This window comes from Sarcophilus harrisii, chromosome 1 (genome assembly GCF_902635505.1).
Source record: "Sarcophilus harrisii chromosome 1, mSarHar1.11, whole genome shotgun sequence".
Classification (NCBI taxonomy): domain Eukaryota; kingdom Metazoa; phylum Chordata; class Mammalia; order Dasyuromorphia; family Dasyuridae; genus Sarcophilus; species Sarcophilus harrisii.
Window position 1 is genome coordinate 529,157,818 of NC_045426.1, and position 18,655 is coordinate 529,176,472.

General features: G+C 31.0%; 1 protein-coding gene across 7 annotated transcripts in view; it reads left to right on the top strand.

Annotated features, from left to right (window-relative positions):
- Positions 1-18,655, top strand: part of ZNF236 (zinc finger protein 236) — a 226,146-nt gene that overhangs the window by 103,656 nt on the left and 103,835 nt on the right. For all 7 annotated transcript variants that reach the window (XR_004230997.1, XM_031946721.1, XM_031946717.1 and 4 more), the window contains 6 exons: positions 1,107-1,379; positions 5,415-5,618; positions 9,847-9,991; positions 11,296-11,556; positions 15,367-15,617; positions 17,915-18,016. Coding sequence is in view for 6 of the 7 variants with exons in the window: in XM_031946721.1 (XP_031802581.1) it covers positions 1,107-1,379; positions 5,415-5,618; positions 9,847-9,991; positions 11,296-11,556; positions 15,367-15,617; positions 17,915-18,016 (1,236 nt within the window). In the remaining variant the exon portion in view is untranslated. The remainder of the gene's footprint in view (positions 1-1,106; positions 1,380-5,414; positions 5,619-9,846; positions 9,992-11,295; positions 11,557-15,366; positions 15,618-17,914; positions 18,017-18,655) is intronic.

Genomic DNA, 18,655 nt, shown 5'->3' on the forward strand with positions numbered 1-18,655 from the left:
TTGTTGTTTTACAGATTAATGAGTTGAGGCCAAGAGAATTGACTTTCCTAAGGTCACAGAGGAAGTAACAGGCAGAATTATGAACCCAGTTCCTCTAATTTTGAAACTAGTACTTTTGGATATCATGTTGCCTCTACTTCTCTTTCTCTGTCTGTCTGTCTGTGTGTCTCTCTAAAAACATTGACCTCAGAGTTTGGAAACCTGCTTTTTAGGCTTTCAACATATAATGTCTTGACAGCTCTTGGTAAAGTTTTCATTTTCATGGTGAATTAAATTGAAGTGATTAGGGCAAGTCATTTTATTTCTCTAAGCTTCAGTTTCCCTCAAGGTTTATTTTCAACCAGGGAACATCAGCCTTTTAAAGAAGATACTTTTTGGCAAATATATTTAAAATCTAACTATAAAAATTCATATAATATTATGCATTTATTAGGTATATATTTTTCCAGTTGATTGCAGAGAGATTTTCTAACATCTTATGTACATCAAATTATACATTTTGATTATTTTATTTATACTATTTGTCAAATATGGGTGGAATTTTTTTTGTTAGTGATGGGTTATACTAGTTAAAAAAGCTTTTAAAAAGAAATCTTATTTTATGTGTTTAAGTTAATATACTAAAAAGATTAAATAATTGTTCTCTTCAGAATTAATGAAGCAAGCACTTATTAGTGGCCAACTATGTAGAGGTATTTGCAGCTGGGAGAATAAGGAACAACTTTTTGTAGAAGGTAATGCTTGAATAGTTAAAGCAAACAAAGGATTCTAAGAAAAAGCACATTCCAAGCTCGGGAACTATTCATTTTTGTTTGTATTTTTGTCGCCTAACACATAGTAGATATTTATTAAATGCTCATTCATTCTACTATTGGAAATTTTATTTCACTTTTTTAAAAGAAATGATGAAAGTGACTACATTTCTGGAAACTCATTTGCTAGGAGAGTTGGCAGACTCATGTGAGACTGCTAAAGTCCCTTCTAGCTCACGTTCTCTGCTTTTGATATTCTCTTAATAGGAATGTTAAAATAATCTAAAATTTGGCTTAGCTGGACTGGTTTGGTTTTTTTTACGCAAATGCATAATTTTTTATTTTTCTATACAGGTTCAATTCGTGAAGAGAATGGAATAAGATGGCATGTGTGTCCATATTGCACAAAAGAATTTAAAAAACCCAGTGATCTAGTGCGTCATATTCGAATTCATACTCATGAAAAACCATTTAAATGTCCACAATGTTTCCGGGCCTTTGCTGTGAAGAGTACTCTTACTGCTCACATAAAAACTCACACTGGCATCAAAGCATTTAAGTGCCAATACTGTATGAAATGTTTTTCCACTTCAGGAAGCTTGAAAGTTCATATCAGACTTCATACAGGTAAGAATTAAACTGTTTCTTGTTTGACAGCCTGAAAAAGAACATCATAGTGCAACATCTTTTTGCTTTATTTATTTATTAGGTTTGTTTGTTTTGGACAGTTAGCCATTAGAATCCAAAGTCTCTGGGGGGAGGGGGGGGAGGGGAATGGGAGAGGGGGAGACAGGGAGAGTGTGTGTGTGTGTTTGTGTTTGAGAAAATGATAAAATTTGAGTAGTTTTATGTTCTAGCTCCCAATTGTATATTTGAATTTTTAAAAGAAGAAAACAAATAATGTCCTTTAGTGTGCATTAACAATATGTTTTTTAATGGATATTGAATCAACAGTAACAATAATCATAAAAGTGTCCATCTTGCAAATTGTAATCAATCCAGAAGTTGAGTTGCAACTCTTATTGTTGTATTGTGCTTTTTTTCTTTTTAAAGCAGCTTTACATTTATTATATATATGACAGTTTTGTTGTGTAGTTTTCTGTTTTTTTCTTTGGAACATTATAAATTTAATGAAGTGATTGGAAGATTGTACTCTCAGTGAGTAGAAACCCAGGTACAAAGATATTGTCTCACATAAGACTCTTAAAAATTATTGCTTCTCATGAACCATGATATCAAACTAGAACAGATTGTTGATCATTTTTCTAGATTATGAATTTAGATAGTTTTTTTTTTAAAGATAGCACTTTTAGTGTTGATAGAAATTAATTTTATTACACTGAAAGATCATCAAATTTACTGAAAGATCATTAAGAATGAGCCTGAAATTTACCTCATTAATATTATTTTCATTTCAGAAGCTTAACTTGGTTTTATAATTCTCTGCTCTCGACCATCTATTCGTATAGCATCCTTTTTGAACTATAAAGAGGGAGGAAATATTTTTTTTTTTTTTTTTTTTTTTTTGGCCTCTTTTTCTGAATGAATCTTTTAAAAATGGAATAGTGATTCCCCTTTTCCCCCTCCCCGACATTGTCTTTGGGAGAGAAAGGGAAAACATTTGTATTATTGGATCTTCAGTATTGAAATTGGAGAATTTAACAAACACTACAACTTAGGTATATCTATTAGATTTAGATTTGGAGTAATGCTAATGTCTATATTTTAGGACATCTTGTAATGAGAAAAAATGTAAAAGAGAAAATGTCTTAGTAGATATTGGTGCATAACTTAATGTACGAGTAATTTGTTAATGTCTCCATACTTTGTTTCCCAAATAAATGTGCATGTTTAATATTTCAAAACTCTGAAGAATCATATTAGCTATGTTAACACTCTCTCCTTTTATATCTATCAAAATCTCTCTGTGGCATATTTAGTAACATTTTTGAATAATTATGACTGAAAAAACTCATTATTCATTGAATATTGAACTTTCTGGTAGAGAACTTCTGCAAATTTATTTAGACTGAGATAATAGACATAGAACCCAAACTTCAAGGCTTAAGGCTTTCCTGCATGGGAATGCCAATTGAAGATTACGCTTTGCTAAGATGGCATATAATTTTCTACGGTCAAATAAAATTCAGAAACCATTTGTAAGCAGTACTGTATTCAAAGCCACTGTGCTTATTGCTAGAAATAGATTGAAAAATAGTACCTATCTTCAAGAAGCTGTAGTCACCTGTATCAAATGGTGCAAAGAAGCCAAAAAGAGATCTGAAAATTTCATTTAAGAATTAAGACATCATTAATAATTCTGGAGAAAATAATTTAAGTTATCTATAGTGAGGTCAGAAGCTAGATAAAAAGAAGTGAATACAGAAGAAACATTATTGTATATAGCATTTTTTTTTTTTTGAGGTTAGCTATTTTGAAGGCGATGATAGGACGATAATTTGGGGAGATGACAGGATTAAGTGAAAATTTTTAAGGGTAGGGGACATATTGGAAGATATATAGGCCAAAGGGGAAGGAACCCAATATATAAGTAGATTGAAGATCAGGAAAATTAAAAGGGATGATTAAAGAAGCAAGAGAAAATAGGGAATGTTTCAAAAATTGAGGATATTGGCTTTGAGGAAAAGCACCATATCTTCTGAAGGGTTTTGAAGAGTAGAACAGAAGAGAAAAAGTTTAGATCCACTATATTTTTCTGTCAAGTAGGTGCTGATGGGCACTTTTAAGGTATGGCAAAGCCATAGGAAGTTTGGAATAATATATCTAAGGGTTGTGATATGAATCCATTGGGGAAAAGTAAAAGTATTGTCCTGTGCAATGAAGACTGAATTTAAATTATGGAACATAAATTTGTATTGGATCCAGTTTATGTGACTTATTTCAGTGGCATTCAGAGAGTTATTTCTGTGCCATGAAGAAGTGTGGCACTTTATATAAGTTATAAAATCTTTGTTTATCATTTTATTTAGGCAAAGGAAAACTTTTTTTAGTAGAAATAAATCAATTAGCAAGAATTGTTCTAGTTGAGAATATAAGAATTTTGCATATGAATCACTTTAAAAGAGGATTTTTTTATCTGTACTATTGTAATGGACTACTAACTGCTCTTTCTGCCTCATCACCTCCTCCACAGCTGCCAAAGTAATTTTTTCCTAGGCTTTGAGTGCCAAACTAGAATTTATTTTTGATATTAGAGATAATAGAAACCCATTAGAATTTGTTGAACAGCTGAGTGATGTGATCAAGCCTATGCTTTAGGAAAATCACTTTGGCAGCTGTATGTATTCTCAGTTTTGAAGAAAAAAATGAATACTTCTCTGAACTCATAGAAGATACATTTTCTATTTAATTCAGACTATAATAATTTTAGGTGCTGAAGCATTTTAGGATGTTAGAATTTATTTGTTTCCCTTTTGTTTAATTTAATTATTGTTAAGTTAAAGAATTATATTTATTATGCAGTTGATATTTTATACATTATTGATGTCCTCAATATTTTAAGATCAAAATATTCGAGTTTAAATTTTTTTCATCAAATGGTGTTAATTTATTTTTAATTTAATTTTTTTTTAGAATAACAAGGAAAGGTTGATGTTTATTTTTTAAAACCTTTTTTGTTATATATCTTCAAGTTAGTACAAGCTCCTCCCCCCAATTTTCATTTTAAATAAAATGAGGCACTGTAGTATAATTGATAGAGAGTTGGGTGAATATCATTCAGGAATACCTATGTATTTTGGTTCTTTGACATTGGGCATGTACTAGGCAATGAACTGGTGGCTAAGCCTCAGAGATGTTACTTATATGCATCAAGGTGTCTCCATGCTAAAGGAAGCCTAGCTTTAGAACACTCCTTCCCTTCACTTAGTAGTCCTCACAAAGTAAGAAAAATAGTCTAAGAAGTTGGTGATAGATAAGAGTCTACTATTAAATCACTTTGAATGAGTATTAGGAGAAAATACAATCAGTTTTGTTTTTAATTTCTTCTATGCAACTTATTAATTAATGAATAGCCAAATATTCAAAAGGCCTATAGCAAAGAGGAATAATTGCAAAAAATCTGGATAACTTACTATTCAATAATCATTGACTAATAGTCTCCTGTAAAAATTTTCATACAGAATTTTTACTTCCAGCAGTTTCCCAATATTAGCCAAATTGCTTTAGTATTCTCTTGAAATATTTTTGTGGCTTATCTTCACTTCAACATTGTTTATAGAAGAACACATAGGTATTCACATAGATTCAGTTATGTAATAATGAGCCAGATACATACAGCAGTGAGTAATATGTGAAAATTATTTTTGTGTTCAGTTGCTTTTCAGTCATGTCTGACTCTGTGGAAGCCCCTTTCCCCCCTCTTTTTTGGGTGGGGGGCAAAGATACTGAAATGGTTTGCCAGTTCATTTCCCAGTTAAGGAAAACTGAAACAGACGAGGTTAAATGACTTGCCTAGTATCACATGGTTAGTAGGCATTTGAGGCCAGATCTGAACTCAGAAAGATGAGTATTTCTAAGTGTTTCTGGCTATATGTGTGGCACTTAATCCATCACACCATAATTATTTTACACTTTGCAGTAATTTTTTTGAGGTGTATTGTTTGCCACAATTATGTGCAATTGTCTTTTTATTTCTATCAGGAGTTAGACCTTTTGCCTGTCCTCATTGTGACAAAAAATTTCGAACATCAGGTCATAGAAAGACCCATATTGCATCGCACTTTAAGCACACTGAACTAAGGAAGTTGAGACATCAGCGCAAACCTGCCAAAGTTCGAGTAGGCAAGTCGAATGTTCCAGTGCCAGATATTCCTTTGCAAGAGCCAATTCTCATTACGGACTTAGGTAAGATATGCTAAATATTTTATAATTCATTGAATACTATTTCATTTCACACCTTCTGGAATGGCTTGAGTGTTAGCATCTGTGTGGTTCAGTTGGTTTAAATATAATATTAATTAAATTGCAGTTCTGTGGAACAGTCAGATGGTGCAGTGGTTAAAGCACTCTGGAATTGGGAGGACCCAAGTTCAAATCGAGCCTCAGACACTCAACACTTCCTAGCTCTGTGACCCTGGACAATTCACTTAACCCTATTTACCTAGCACAGATTACACAAAAAATTGTACTTATGTGTCAGATTCCTTATGCTCCATGAAGTACATAACATTTTTCCAAAAGAAAATATTGGTTAATTCTCGGTAATTAAATAACTAAAAAATACTTTAAGGTAATTATTCTTTGCAGTACACTATGTGCCTTGGAGATGGTAAAGAACTCTAAACCACTCTGCATATATTTTGTGTCAAAATTTGCAAGATTGAGGCAGAATATTTCCAACAATTTCCATATAATATCTCTCCATAGTTCTTTTATCTTGTTAGAATCTTAATTTTCCTCGTAAAATTATCCTAGACATTAAAAATTTTAATTTGTACAATGAAATAGCACTAATGATAAAAATATTCTCTTGATCCCTTTATTATAGTTTTATTACAGACTCTTGGTAAGAAAAAATATTTTAAGAAAGTCTTTATAAGAAGCCTCTTAAGAAAATTTCTTAATTATTTTTTAAATTTAAGCAGTGTGGTTAAGTTTTTAACTATTCTCATTTACCCCTCAGCTCGATCCCTCAATGTTTTTCTCTTTGTTTAAAGCTAAGCTCAGGTAATATTTGGTCTTTCAGTAATAGTAGATAACAACAGGGCTTAACTACATGCCAAGCACTATGCTAAGCACTTTATAATCATCTTCTTTGACTCTTATAACAACCAGAGAAGTTAGTGCTACTATTATCACCTTTTTACAGATGAGAAAAATCAGGCAGATGATGTAGTTATTGTCCAAGATTCACAGCTAATAAGTATATGTGACTAGATTTCGACTCAGGACTCCTTGACTCCAGTTTGCTATCCACTGTGCCATTTAGCTTCCTAAAGTTTTCAGGCTTAATCAAGTTTTCCCTGTTCTCTAGTTGCTGATGTTGTCTATCCATACTATCTCATTCCTGATATAGCTATCTTCTGTTTTCAAGCTGAATTTTCCTTTTCCTACCTGTCCTAGTAAATTTGTAAGCTCCTTAAGGATCGAAGACAGAGATTCGTTTCATTTTTGTGTTTGGATTCGTAGTGTTCAGTACTTTGCCTTTTATTTAATTGGTACATAATAAATGTGATTGAATTGAATTCATGGATAATAAATAGTGTTACAGCAACTCATAAATTTCAAAGTCATTTTACTATTTTTTAGTATTCCTCCTGTATACCACCATTACCTTCTTTTGTTCTAGGGATCCTGGAAGTGACTAGGAATCTTATTGAAGTGATTTTTAAATTACTCTGTATACATCCTAGACTCAGAGAATAGGCCTATGTAGAGTAGACCATACTGGAAATTTATAGATGTATTATTTCACATTTGTTTTTCTAGTTTGGCTCCAGAGATTCAAGCAATTCTTAGAATGAAATTGGGAAGTTGAAAGTGCTAGCCTTTTCTATTGTCAATCCATCTTATTGCTGTCGATAAGGACATTTTCAATGCCATCATGTTCTTTATGGTATTTATTTTCTTTATGGCTGACTTAGGAAAAGGATCAGAGAAATCACTGCCTTCTCAGGAATTAAAAAATTGAGGATCATGCTACTAGAAGGAGAGTTTTTAGATATTGGGCTATCCAGGCTAGCATCATATTTCTTGTCCTTGGTTTCAGGAGATTATGACAACAAGCCTTATTTCAGTGAATTTTTGGCTTCTTGTATGGAATTTGCTCATGATAACAAAATTATGCTGTACAATATCTTCTTATTTGACATGGCTAGAGAGTGGAGAATTCTATTTAAATATTTGAGTTATTAGAGTAATCATGTATATGGGATTATCAAATTTTGAACAATTAGAATATAATCAAATATACTTTAAACTCTACAGATATTTGCTATTCTTGATGGTTCCAGTGGCCTTTCAGTACATTGTAGATATCAAAAATATCATACCAAATGTTAGAACTCTCTCTAACAAAATTCCCTTGTACAAAATATTTTGTACGTATTTATATAATATTGTACAATTTATACATCTGCCTATGGCTTTTTCTTCTAATAAAATGTAATTTACTAGATTAAGGGCAAGAGCTTTTCATTTTTATCTTCATTTCCTTCCTTAAATCCTAGCAATAGTGCCTGGCATATATTAGGTACTTATTAAATACTTGTTGACTGGTTGATACAATTTATTTTTCTGCTTTACAGATGATATTAATCACCACAGTTTTTCCACTGATTATCTAAGATTTTCTAAATAATGAAATAAATCTAGTACTTCATTCTTAATTATTCTTGGTATTAAATAAACACTTCTTATCCTATTAAATAAAGAAGTTATCTTACATACCTGTGATATCTAAACCTTTTAATATTAAATAAGTGCATCATACTTTTTAAAGAATTATGAGGTAGTTACTGAATTCTCAAAAGCATATGTTGATAACTTTTTTGGGGTCATGGACTCCTTTGGCAATCTAGTGAAGCCTCTGCACCGTTTCTCAGAATATTTTTAAGTGAGTAAAGTAAAAAAGTATACAATTACAACAGAAGTTAATTATGTTGAAATATAATTGTAATTTTTTTAAGTTAAAGGATACCAGGTTAAGCACCTTTTTTCTAAAGAATATTTGTAGGATAACCACATGGACATTGTTGTCTTTTTAAAGATGACTATATGTGATCTTGAATGATAGTAAAACCCATAAGATATTCGTTATAAAAATCATTTTTTGAGTTTTCAAAGACTTCATTTCCCCAGTCTTAATTGCTCTTTTAATAGGAATCTCCAACTTAATTAGTGAAAAAAACTACCTGCTTAAAGTAGTTTTGATAGTTTTAAATTTTTTATTTTGCCTTCTTTTAATCATCAGTTTTTTTTTTTAATGTCATAACATTACTTTTGATGAAAAACGAAACTGATTATTCAGTGTTCCATTTCACTAAGTGAAAGATGCTGTCATTTAGATATCCTATAGTTTACTAAAGTTAGTGATGGCCAAAAAGCATTGATATGTTTTCGTTGCTTTCTTCAGCAAATAATAATATAAAATGTTTCCATTTATTTTCTTTTGGAACTTCACATGGGAGATAATCATATATAAGCAAATGATTTTAGTAAAATAATTAATAACTTTCTGAGAAATTTCTGCAAAAAAGTATAATAAATTAAAATAAAATAAGAATTGGAAGAATCATCTGTGACATTTTTTATAATAGATAATAATACATTATTTATAACCAGTAGCAAAAGATATTCAAAACCACAATACATAAACTTGGTGTAAGTCTATAATGCATAAAATAGCATTATATAGTTAAATTTTGGTGTCACGAAAATATGTAGGTAGTTGTATTATTCTGGCTTCACATTTTGACTGTTGGAATAAGACAATTATTTTCTTTAAATGTGATTTTTTCCCCCCCATAGCTACATAGGGCTACTTCATTTAAAACAAAAGTGTTGCCCAGCGAAAGAACTGCGGGAGATGACTATGAACCACTACATAGAATTCCCAATCCCTCTATTTTTGTCCGCCTGCGTTTTTGATTTCCTTCACAGGTTAATTGTACACTATTTCAAAGTCTGATTCTTTTTGTACAGCAAAATAACTGTTTGGACATGTATACATATATTATATTTAACTTATATTTTAACATATTTAACATGTATTGGTCAACATGCCATCTGGGGGAAGGGGTAGGGAGAAAGGAGGGGAAAAGTTGGAACAAAAGGTTTTGCAATTGTCAATGCTGAAAAATTACCCATGCATATATCTTGTAAATAAAAAGCTATAATAAAAAAAAGAAAACTGTTGATAAAATTTGGATTTATAGGATAATTAACTTTTAAAATTATGTATTTGCATTTATTGGTCAACTCTCGTTTTTAAAGAGAGATTTGTTTTTACAAAAATGCTATCTAACCATAGTTTTTCAGGAGCATAGTTTGTTATTAATAGTTTAATTATAACTTGTAATTAAGTTTTAAAAATACTTTTGACAGTGAATACAACATTTCTTTTGATTTTTAGGTCTCATTCAGCCAATCCCAAGAAACAGCCAGTTTTTCCAAAGTTACTTTAATAATAATTTTGTTAATGAAGCAGATAGACCATACAAATGTTTTTACTGTCACCGAGCTTATAAAAAATCTTGCCACCTTAAACAGCACATCAGGTAAGATAACATATAAGGAATATAGGTGAAAGTTCAGTTATAGTAACCTTGTAGGATTTTCATGTGGATCAAATATGATAATGTACATATAGTGCTTTATAAGCTTGAAAGTGTTTTTGTCAATATCAGCTGTGTGGGAATATCATTACAGTAAGGTAAGATAATAAGTACAGGATATAAAGATGGTATAACTGGTTTTGCATTGGAGATACTGTTATGGGACCATGGGCTTAAGTCAATGTCTCAGAATCTCAGTTTGTTCATTTGTAAGAGAGAAATAATGTATATTGATTATCTCAAATCAGGGTGTTTTTGAGGAAAATATTTCATACATGACATCATGCTGTATAAATAAGTTCATTTTAAAAGAATAGAATGAATGATGGATGTGAATTGATAAAATTTATGACATTTAAGAGAGTAAAGCTGATTTGGGATGCTCAAAATTTCTCATTTGATATAGAATAGTTTGATGATTGGATTATTTAATTTGGATTTACCTTCTAGCTATCTATTCGAGTGAATTTCTTTTGAAGTATTTCTTTTTATCTCTGACTTTGTTGAAATTATAGAGAATACATATTACAAGTACCAATAATTATTCTCATCAATATTAATAGAAATATTTCAATACTTCCAGGATCCATGATTTAATTTGTTGTGGGTTTTCTCTCCTAGCAATGTAGATCATAATTTCTTTATGCCTTAACTGATAGACTCTTTAAATTTTTGTGGGTTAAAAGGAAATTGTCACCTTTCTACTGATGAGCCTCTCCAAAGTTTTCTGGGTTGATTATAATATATAAATATGTAACTCATCAACAATACCTTAATCACTGACTTTTCAACTTGTTTAAGAGGTATTAGATTTCTATTTTGTTGACAGTCTTTTAAAGAGCCAAGGATCACCTTTGTGCCATGATTAGGTATCATGGTAGGCCTTTAGTGTATGATAACTTCTGTTAACTGGAGTTATTAAAAAAATACTTTTTTAGACTTGTTCTTATATAACTAATAACACTGAAAAAGAAATAGAAACTTAATTATGAGAATTATTGTAGAAAGAACATTGTATTTATAATCCCAGAATCTCGTTTTAGTTCTTGATCTGTTATTTAGTGCATATATTGTGTTGGACAAATCAGTGAACTTTTCTAAAACAATAGAAGAACAATATCTAACTTCTTTGTGGTGCAGGCTTTAATTTGAGAATCTTTGGAATAATATATAAAAAGTGCTTTGCAACGTTCAAAATGCTGTATTAATTTAAGTTATTATTACTCATTTCCCCCCCCTCTCCTTAGATCACATACTGGTGAGAAACCATTTAAATGTTCTCAATGTGGAAGAGGTTTTGTGTCTGCAGGAGTGCTGAAAGCACATATCCGAACGCATACTGGGCTGAAAGCTTTCAAGTGTCTTATATGTAATGGAGCTTTTACTACTGGTGGTAGCCTAAGGAGACATATGGGCATTCATAATGATCTTCGACCTTATATGTGTCCTTATTGTCAAAAAACATTTAAGACCTCACTAAATTGTAAAAAACACATGAAGACACATAGGTAGGTATTAATTATATTTGTGTTGTTACTTTTAATCTTAAGGATTTCTGTACTTGGCACTTCATATTTCCATGTAAAAATAGTTCATTTGTCAAAGTAGTGTGTGGTTGTGTATAATGGGTCAGTTTTAGATTTAAGATATCTAAATTTCTACCTCTGAAACATTATCTCTCTGATTATGGACCTTTTTGGTTGTTGTATTAAATTGTGTAACATATGTTGAGCATGTAGTTCAATAAATCCCCAGATCTTTTTAGTATGAATTGTTTCTTTTAAATTGGCTGTAATCTTCTAAAATTACCTTCTAGTCATTAATCTCATCTCATTAAGGCCCAGTGATATCTAAAAAGTCAAATTTCTGTGCATATTAAGATCTCTTTATTTTGCTGGTATATATATATATATATATATATACACATATATATATATATGTATATATATATATATATTTTTTTTTTTTTGTGCATGTGTATAAAAGTATGACAGGACATTTATTTTACTACTCTTAGCTCCTTTCTTTGTTTTTTCCTCCTTTGAATTTATTCTAATGTCTTTATTGATATTCTTATTGCTACATTGTATCTAATCTTTAATGCATCTAAATTTGTAACTATATATAGGCAGTCTTTTTTCCTCTATAGTTTTCTGTTTAAAGATATTTTTTAACTAGATTGGTGAGATTCTTGGCAGTTAATATCTTAAACCATGTTATAGAGGCTTCTTGAATTCTTTTTGAAGAGTTTGTCTGTCTTTTATTTTAAGCTATGGTCTAGAAATCCAAATCCCATTCACAAATAGCAGTGTTTTTTTTCCTAAAATTAAAAAAATAGATATTGTTACTCTAAACTTAGCAAACACTAATATGGAAATATTACCATGTGGGGAAAATAGGATTTTGTGTAAAACTGCAGATATTAATTTTATAATGACTTTAAAAGTTTACACACACACACACACACACAATTTCAAAGTTGTCCTGCAGTCTTGTCTCCCTCTGACCCTCCTTCATTCCTCTTTTGTGCATTTTTTCTTTAAATGCTTCAATGATCCTCTTCTCTTTTTCTTTTTTTTATATCAATATCATCACCGTGTCTCTTTTAAGTTTTTATCCCCTCCCAAATTAGAGAAAAACTCTCTCTTGTGCAAAATGAATATAGTCACACAAAGCAAATTCCTACATTGATATTATCTTGAAAATATTTTGTCTTCTACACTTTGTATCCATTACATCTCTTTTTTAGATAGGTTGGTTTCTTAATTGGTCCTTTGGAGTCATGGATGAGTCACTCTATTGTTTAAAGGTCTTGTTTCAAAAAACAAAATTTTAGTGTTGTAAACTTGATTATTAATTCTGTACTTGATTCTATTTACTTCATTCAGTATTAGTCTTCTTAGATTATCCATTTTATCATTTCTTATGTTAATACTCTATTATAGCCATATTCTGTAATTTTTCCCTCTATTCTCAAATTGATGGGCATGTCCTTAATTTCCTGTTCTTTGCTACAGCTAAAAAGTTGTGTTATGAATATTTTTGTTCACATCAACTTCTTTCTCTCTTTGAACTCTTTGAGGCTGTTGTCTCCAAAAGTATTACTAAATCAAAAGGTATACAAAGTTTAGTTACTTTTTGTGCATAGTTTCAAATTGCTTTCCATAAAGACCAGATAATTAACAGCACCACCAATAATGTGCCTAACTTCCTGTAGCTCTTTCAACTGTTATCATTTTCTATCTTTGTTAACTTTACCAAGCTAATGGGTATGAGGTAGAACTTCAGAATTATTTTAATTTGCATTTCTCTAATTTTTAGTGGTCTGGAGCATTTTCTTATGTGATTTTTGATAAATTGGCTTTCTTCCCCTGATAGTAGATTGTACATGCTGGTTGACCATTTATCTGTTAAGGAATAGCTTTACTTCTATATTTGAATTATTTACTTCTGTATAGCTATCAAATTTTTATCAGAAGAACTTGCAGCAAAATTGTTTTTCTTCAGATAATTTGTTTCTTCTAATTTTGACTGTATTGATCTTGCTTTTGGTGTGTAGAAGCTATTCAGTTTAATGGAAACAAAACTGACCATTTAACCTTCTGGTCTTCTTTATCTATGGTCTAGAAATTTTTCCTTAACCATAGTTATGAAATTCCTTTCCTTAGTTGATGTGCTTACCTTTTGTAGCTAGACCATTTGTCCATTTGAAGTTTATTTTGGCACGCGGTACAGGATCAAGTATATAGTATAAAGAAATAGCAGTATAGGAGTAGCTTAGGTGGTACAGCGGATAAAATGCCACACCTAGAGTCAGGAAGACTTACTTTCTTAATTGTAATCTGGCCTTAGATACTGACTAGCTGTGTGACCTGGGTAAGTCACTTTATCCTGTTTGCCTCAGTTTCCTCATCTAGAAAATGAGCTTGAGAAGGAAATACCAAACTATTCCAGTATCTTTGTCAAGAAAATATCAGATGAGTTTATGAAGAGTCATATAACTTAACCTACTGAATAACAACAACAAATATGGTCAGGAGTATGCTTGCTTGGAGCCATTTCCAACTGTTTCTCATTAAATTTTCAGCATGATCACTTACACCTAAGATATTGGCATTTAATACACATCAAGTTTTGATTTATTAATTTGTGGGTTGTCTAGACATAGTATTAATAATGCTGATTTTAAATTTAAAAGGTTATGTGCATACATTTTTTTACCCAGTTTTGTTAAAAATTTACCAGCAGATTACTGTATTGCTTTGTAACTGTTGCTTGGCTTCAGTAGGAGTGCTGTTGAAGGCTCTGGGAATGAAGTCATCACCAGGCTGGAGAACAAGTGACTGTAGAGTAATAGTTATAATAATAATGATAATAAGCATTTCTATAGCACTTTGTTTTACAAAGTCTTTGCATGGGTTATCTCATTTGACTCTCAAATCCCACTGGGTGCCATGTTATTCTTAATGTAATTCTGTGAGACTGCTTCTATTATTGTTCGAAATTCTTGTTGAATTGTGAAAGCTTAACCCAGTAATTCGTGTCTTTGTGTTTAGTTGAATACTGTGCTATTTTGTTCATTGAAGTGGCTAAGTAGCACAGTAGATAAAGATCTTGGCCTTAGTTCAAATTCAACCTTAGTTATTGTAAATCATTTAAACCTCTTAGTTTCCTCAACAATCAAATGAGAATCAAAACACCATCTGCTTTACAGAATTTTTGTGAGGATCAAATGAGATAATATATGTTAAGCACTTAGCATGGTGCCTGGCATGTAGTAGGCAATTAATAAATGCTTGTTTGTTTCCCTCCTCAGGCACTTCTTTATGGTGGATATTTAATCTGTTCTACAGATGTTTTTTTTTTTTTTTTTTTTTTTTAATAGCCAGTACCAAATCTTGTTTTTTCAACCAGAAAGAAATTTTTAAAGTGAAATAAACTTCCCTTCAAAAATAATAAATATTATAAAACCAAAGGATTTCAAGTTGCAATTATTGTTATAGTCTTGTCACTTTACAGTTCAAAAAACTGAGGCCGGAAATATTAAACAAATTTGAACAAATCACATAGATAGTAAGTTGCAAAGTTAGGATTAAATCTTCAGGTATACCTCAAAAGCTGTTCTTTTTTATCATTATTTTACTAATGTTATAATAAGGCATATTTTATGAAGGGGAAAAGAGAAGGTCAGTAGAAGAGGAAGATAAAAATAAAATGTTATTTTAGTTCATAAAATAAAGTTTTCTAAATGTTATTTTAGAGATAATTATTAGCAACTTCTGACAATTGAGTTTCATTTTATTTTATTTTTTTTAAAGATATGAACTTGCTCAACAGTTACAACAGCACCAACAAGCTGCTTCTATAGATGATAACACGGTAGATCAGCAGACCATTCATGTTTCTACTCAGATGCAAGTGGAAGTTGAAAGTGATGAACTTCAGCAAAGTGAAACTGTCACTACTGATCATGAAGCCATTTTGGAACTGGATCAGCAGCATGTAGTAGGTCCAGAAGAAGCAGGTCTTGGACAACAGTTGGCAGACCAACCTTTGGAGCCCGATGAAGGTAATTTTCTTAATGTTAAAAATGATTTTTATTGTACATGGAATGATGAAGTTGTCTTAGACTACTCTCATATGCACCGAATAGTTCATTTTTGTAATATCTTAGCAGGATCATTTACTTCTTATTTTAATTATATATTAATTTCCTTTTTTGTCCAGTCACTTATAACCATTCTTACACAATTATTGGCTAATTGTAATTCTCCCCTAAATACTGGCCATATCTCTAAAAATCGACTCTAAACAGGAATAAAAAATTACATATAAATAGAAAACTAATACTACTTACTTCATTTGTTTTCTCAGTGAACATATAAACTTTTGGGATGGGGATTATATTTATAGTTTCTTTTTATACTCATATTGCCTAGTACAGTACTAGATACTGCTGCTCTATAAATATCTGTTGAATTGGTTGGCTTATAGAATGTTATTTTCAGGAATATTTCTGAGTTTCCTGACAAAGTATTTAGCTGGATGTATCATATAATTGCTATGAGAGGTTTTCCACCTTCTATACTTTGATTCCTTTTTTTGATTATGTGTATCCTTGATAATGTTTTTAAGAAAAAGTATCAATAGAATTCTGCTGACAGCTTATTTTGGAACTTTTAAAAAAAGATAATGTTTGCACTTTCTTCACCCCATGATTTTTTTGGACTTACTATGCCTTTTGTTTTCCTGTCACTTTAAAAGATATTTCTCCCTTCTACCATCTAGTAAGTTTTTCCCTAGCACCAAAGATTAACAAAAAATGTTCAGCCAAAGACTTCATATAGGAAATGACACAAGAATTGACCCTTGAAAGAAGGGAGGAACTCTCAGAAAAATTATTAGAAGAATGAAGATAATATATTTATCAGATATGAGAGAGTATGTACAAAGGAATTGTGGGAGATGGAGTGTTATGTAAAAAGAGCAAGAAGTTGGCTAATTTTGATCAGGGGAATGACATGGTCAGTCATATGCTTTAAGAATTATTACTTTGACAACAATTTAAAAAATATATTGGAAAGAGAAGAGACTGATGGCAAGAAAACAAATTAGATGACTTTTCCCATAGTTGTGGTGAGAGGTATTGAAGGCTTAAAGCTTGCTGGTGACTGAATAAAGAAAAGTTGAAGAAAAGAAATGCTTTATTGAGAAAATCAATTATATTTGGCATCTGACTAAATATGTCAATGGAGGGAGTGTGGAAGAATGAATCAAGGATAACTCCTGTTGGCTTCTTCAAAAAAAATAAGGAAGCCAGAAAAAGAGATGGTTTTTGGAGAAAAAAATTAATTCTTTTTTATACACGTTGAATTTGTGATGTTGCTGTGATAGTAATAGTTGATCATGTGAGATTATATTTGGAGGGAGTTATTTGTGCAATAACTAGAGCTGGATATGTAAATTTGGAATTCATCACCAGAATTCCTTTTTAAATAGAGGGGTATCTCCATAGCAACATATTAAAGAGGCAAAGAAAGGAGTTGGTGAAACAGGTTTATCATTAAACCAAAAGCACTAATAATAAAAAGCATTTGTAACAAAAACAAAAACTACCATGATAATAATTACACCTAATTGCAGCAGCATTGATTCTTGAGGAGGAAAGTAGGAAATAAATATAATAGGCCTATCTTCCCTTTTAAATCAACCTATACTAAAACTTTGTTTAGTTCTGGAAAAATAATGTTAAGATGGAAAAAATATGTGGGAAAGCATGGCTCAGAAATAAGGAATGCAAAGGGCCAGTGTCAGAAAAAGTGTCAGAAAATCAATAGACATTGGACATCTTGGGTACCATATAACACTGTAAAGAATAAAAGAAATGCTATTTTAACCAACATGAAAAACACAGTGTTGAAAATGATTCAATAATTTGAGCCTGTTTAGAGCATCACTTAGATTTCTGAAAGGCACTTATAAGACATCCTTTCTTCCTACTTGCCTAACTCATTATCTCTCGGCAGTGCCTGTCCAAGATACTTGTTCATATACATATACATATTAGATGTAATTACATATTCATGTATTGTTTTATTATCGTATTAGTATATCTTTTAAGTGATTATGAATTTTGTTGAGGAGGCTTTAGGAATATTAAAATTTCCTCAACTCATTTTTAAATTTGAAGAAGTACTGTTTTGAACAGGCTTTTAAGTGAGATGAAAAGGTTTTTGAATCTATTTTTTTTTGAGATTTAAGAAGCTTTAGTTTTAAGATTAAATATTAAAACTATCCTTATGTTTAAATCTGTTATATTCTCCTAGGTCATTAAAATTTTCTTTGTATATATGTTCTTGGCTTTAGATAGGTTTGTGACTTCTGATCATACTCTCCAAGATAACATCAATCAGTTTGAACAGCAAACTATCCCACAGCAATCTTTTGAATCAACAGGATTATCTCAAGGTCAGTGTGTATAGATTAAATGAATCTTCTAAAAAATATATAGATTTTTCAGAATTTAATTTTACCATAATTCTTGATATTTGTTTTAAACTTTGCTTCATTTTGTAATGTAATAACATTCAGAATGTTTTTGTTTGCATTAGATCAGACTGTGTCACTTCTCTCCTTAGTATGAGTCAATGGATCTCTATTATTTATAAGATGAATTACAGATTTCTCTGTAATTAAAAGTTTTTCATGCTCTGGCTCCTGCTTATTTTTGGCAGGGTGATTGTATGCTTCTTTGCTATTAGGTACTGTCTGCTCCAGTAGAACTGAATTTGTTCTTGTTCATACATGATATTCCATCTCCTATTGCCATACCTTTGTACAAATTGTTGTCCATTCTTTTAAAAGGCCTTTCCTGATCCCCACCCCCAGCATTTTGTATTGTTTTTTGCATGTATTCTTTATTTTCTTATCTCTTAGCATGTTGTTTCCCATGTTGATATAAATTCTGCAGATAGGTATACTTTCACTTCTGAATTTGTATTTCTGGTATTTAACAGTGAATGGCACATACTAAGAACTTAATAAGTTCTTGTTGATTGGTTAGTTAATTCTAGGATGGAAAATCCCACTTTGTGGTTTTCTCACTCC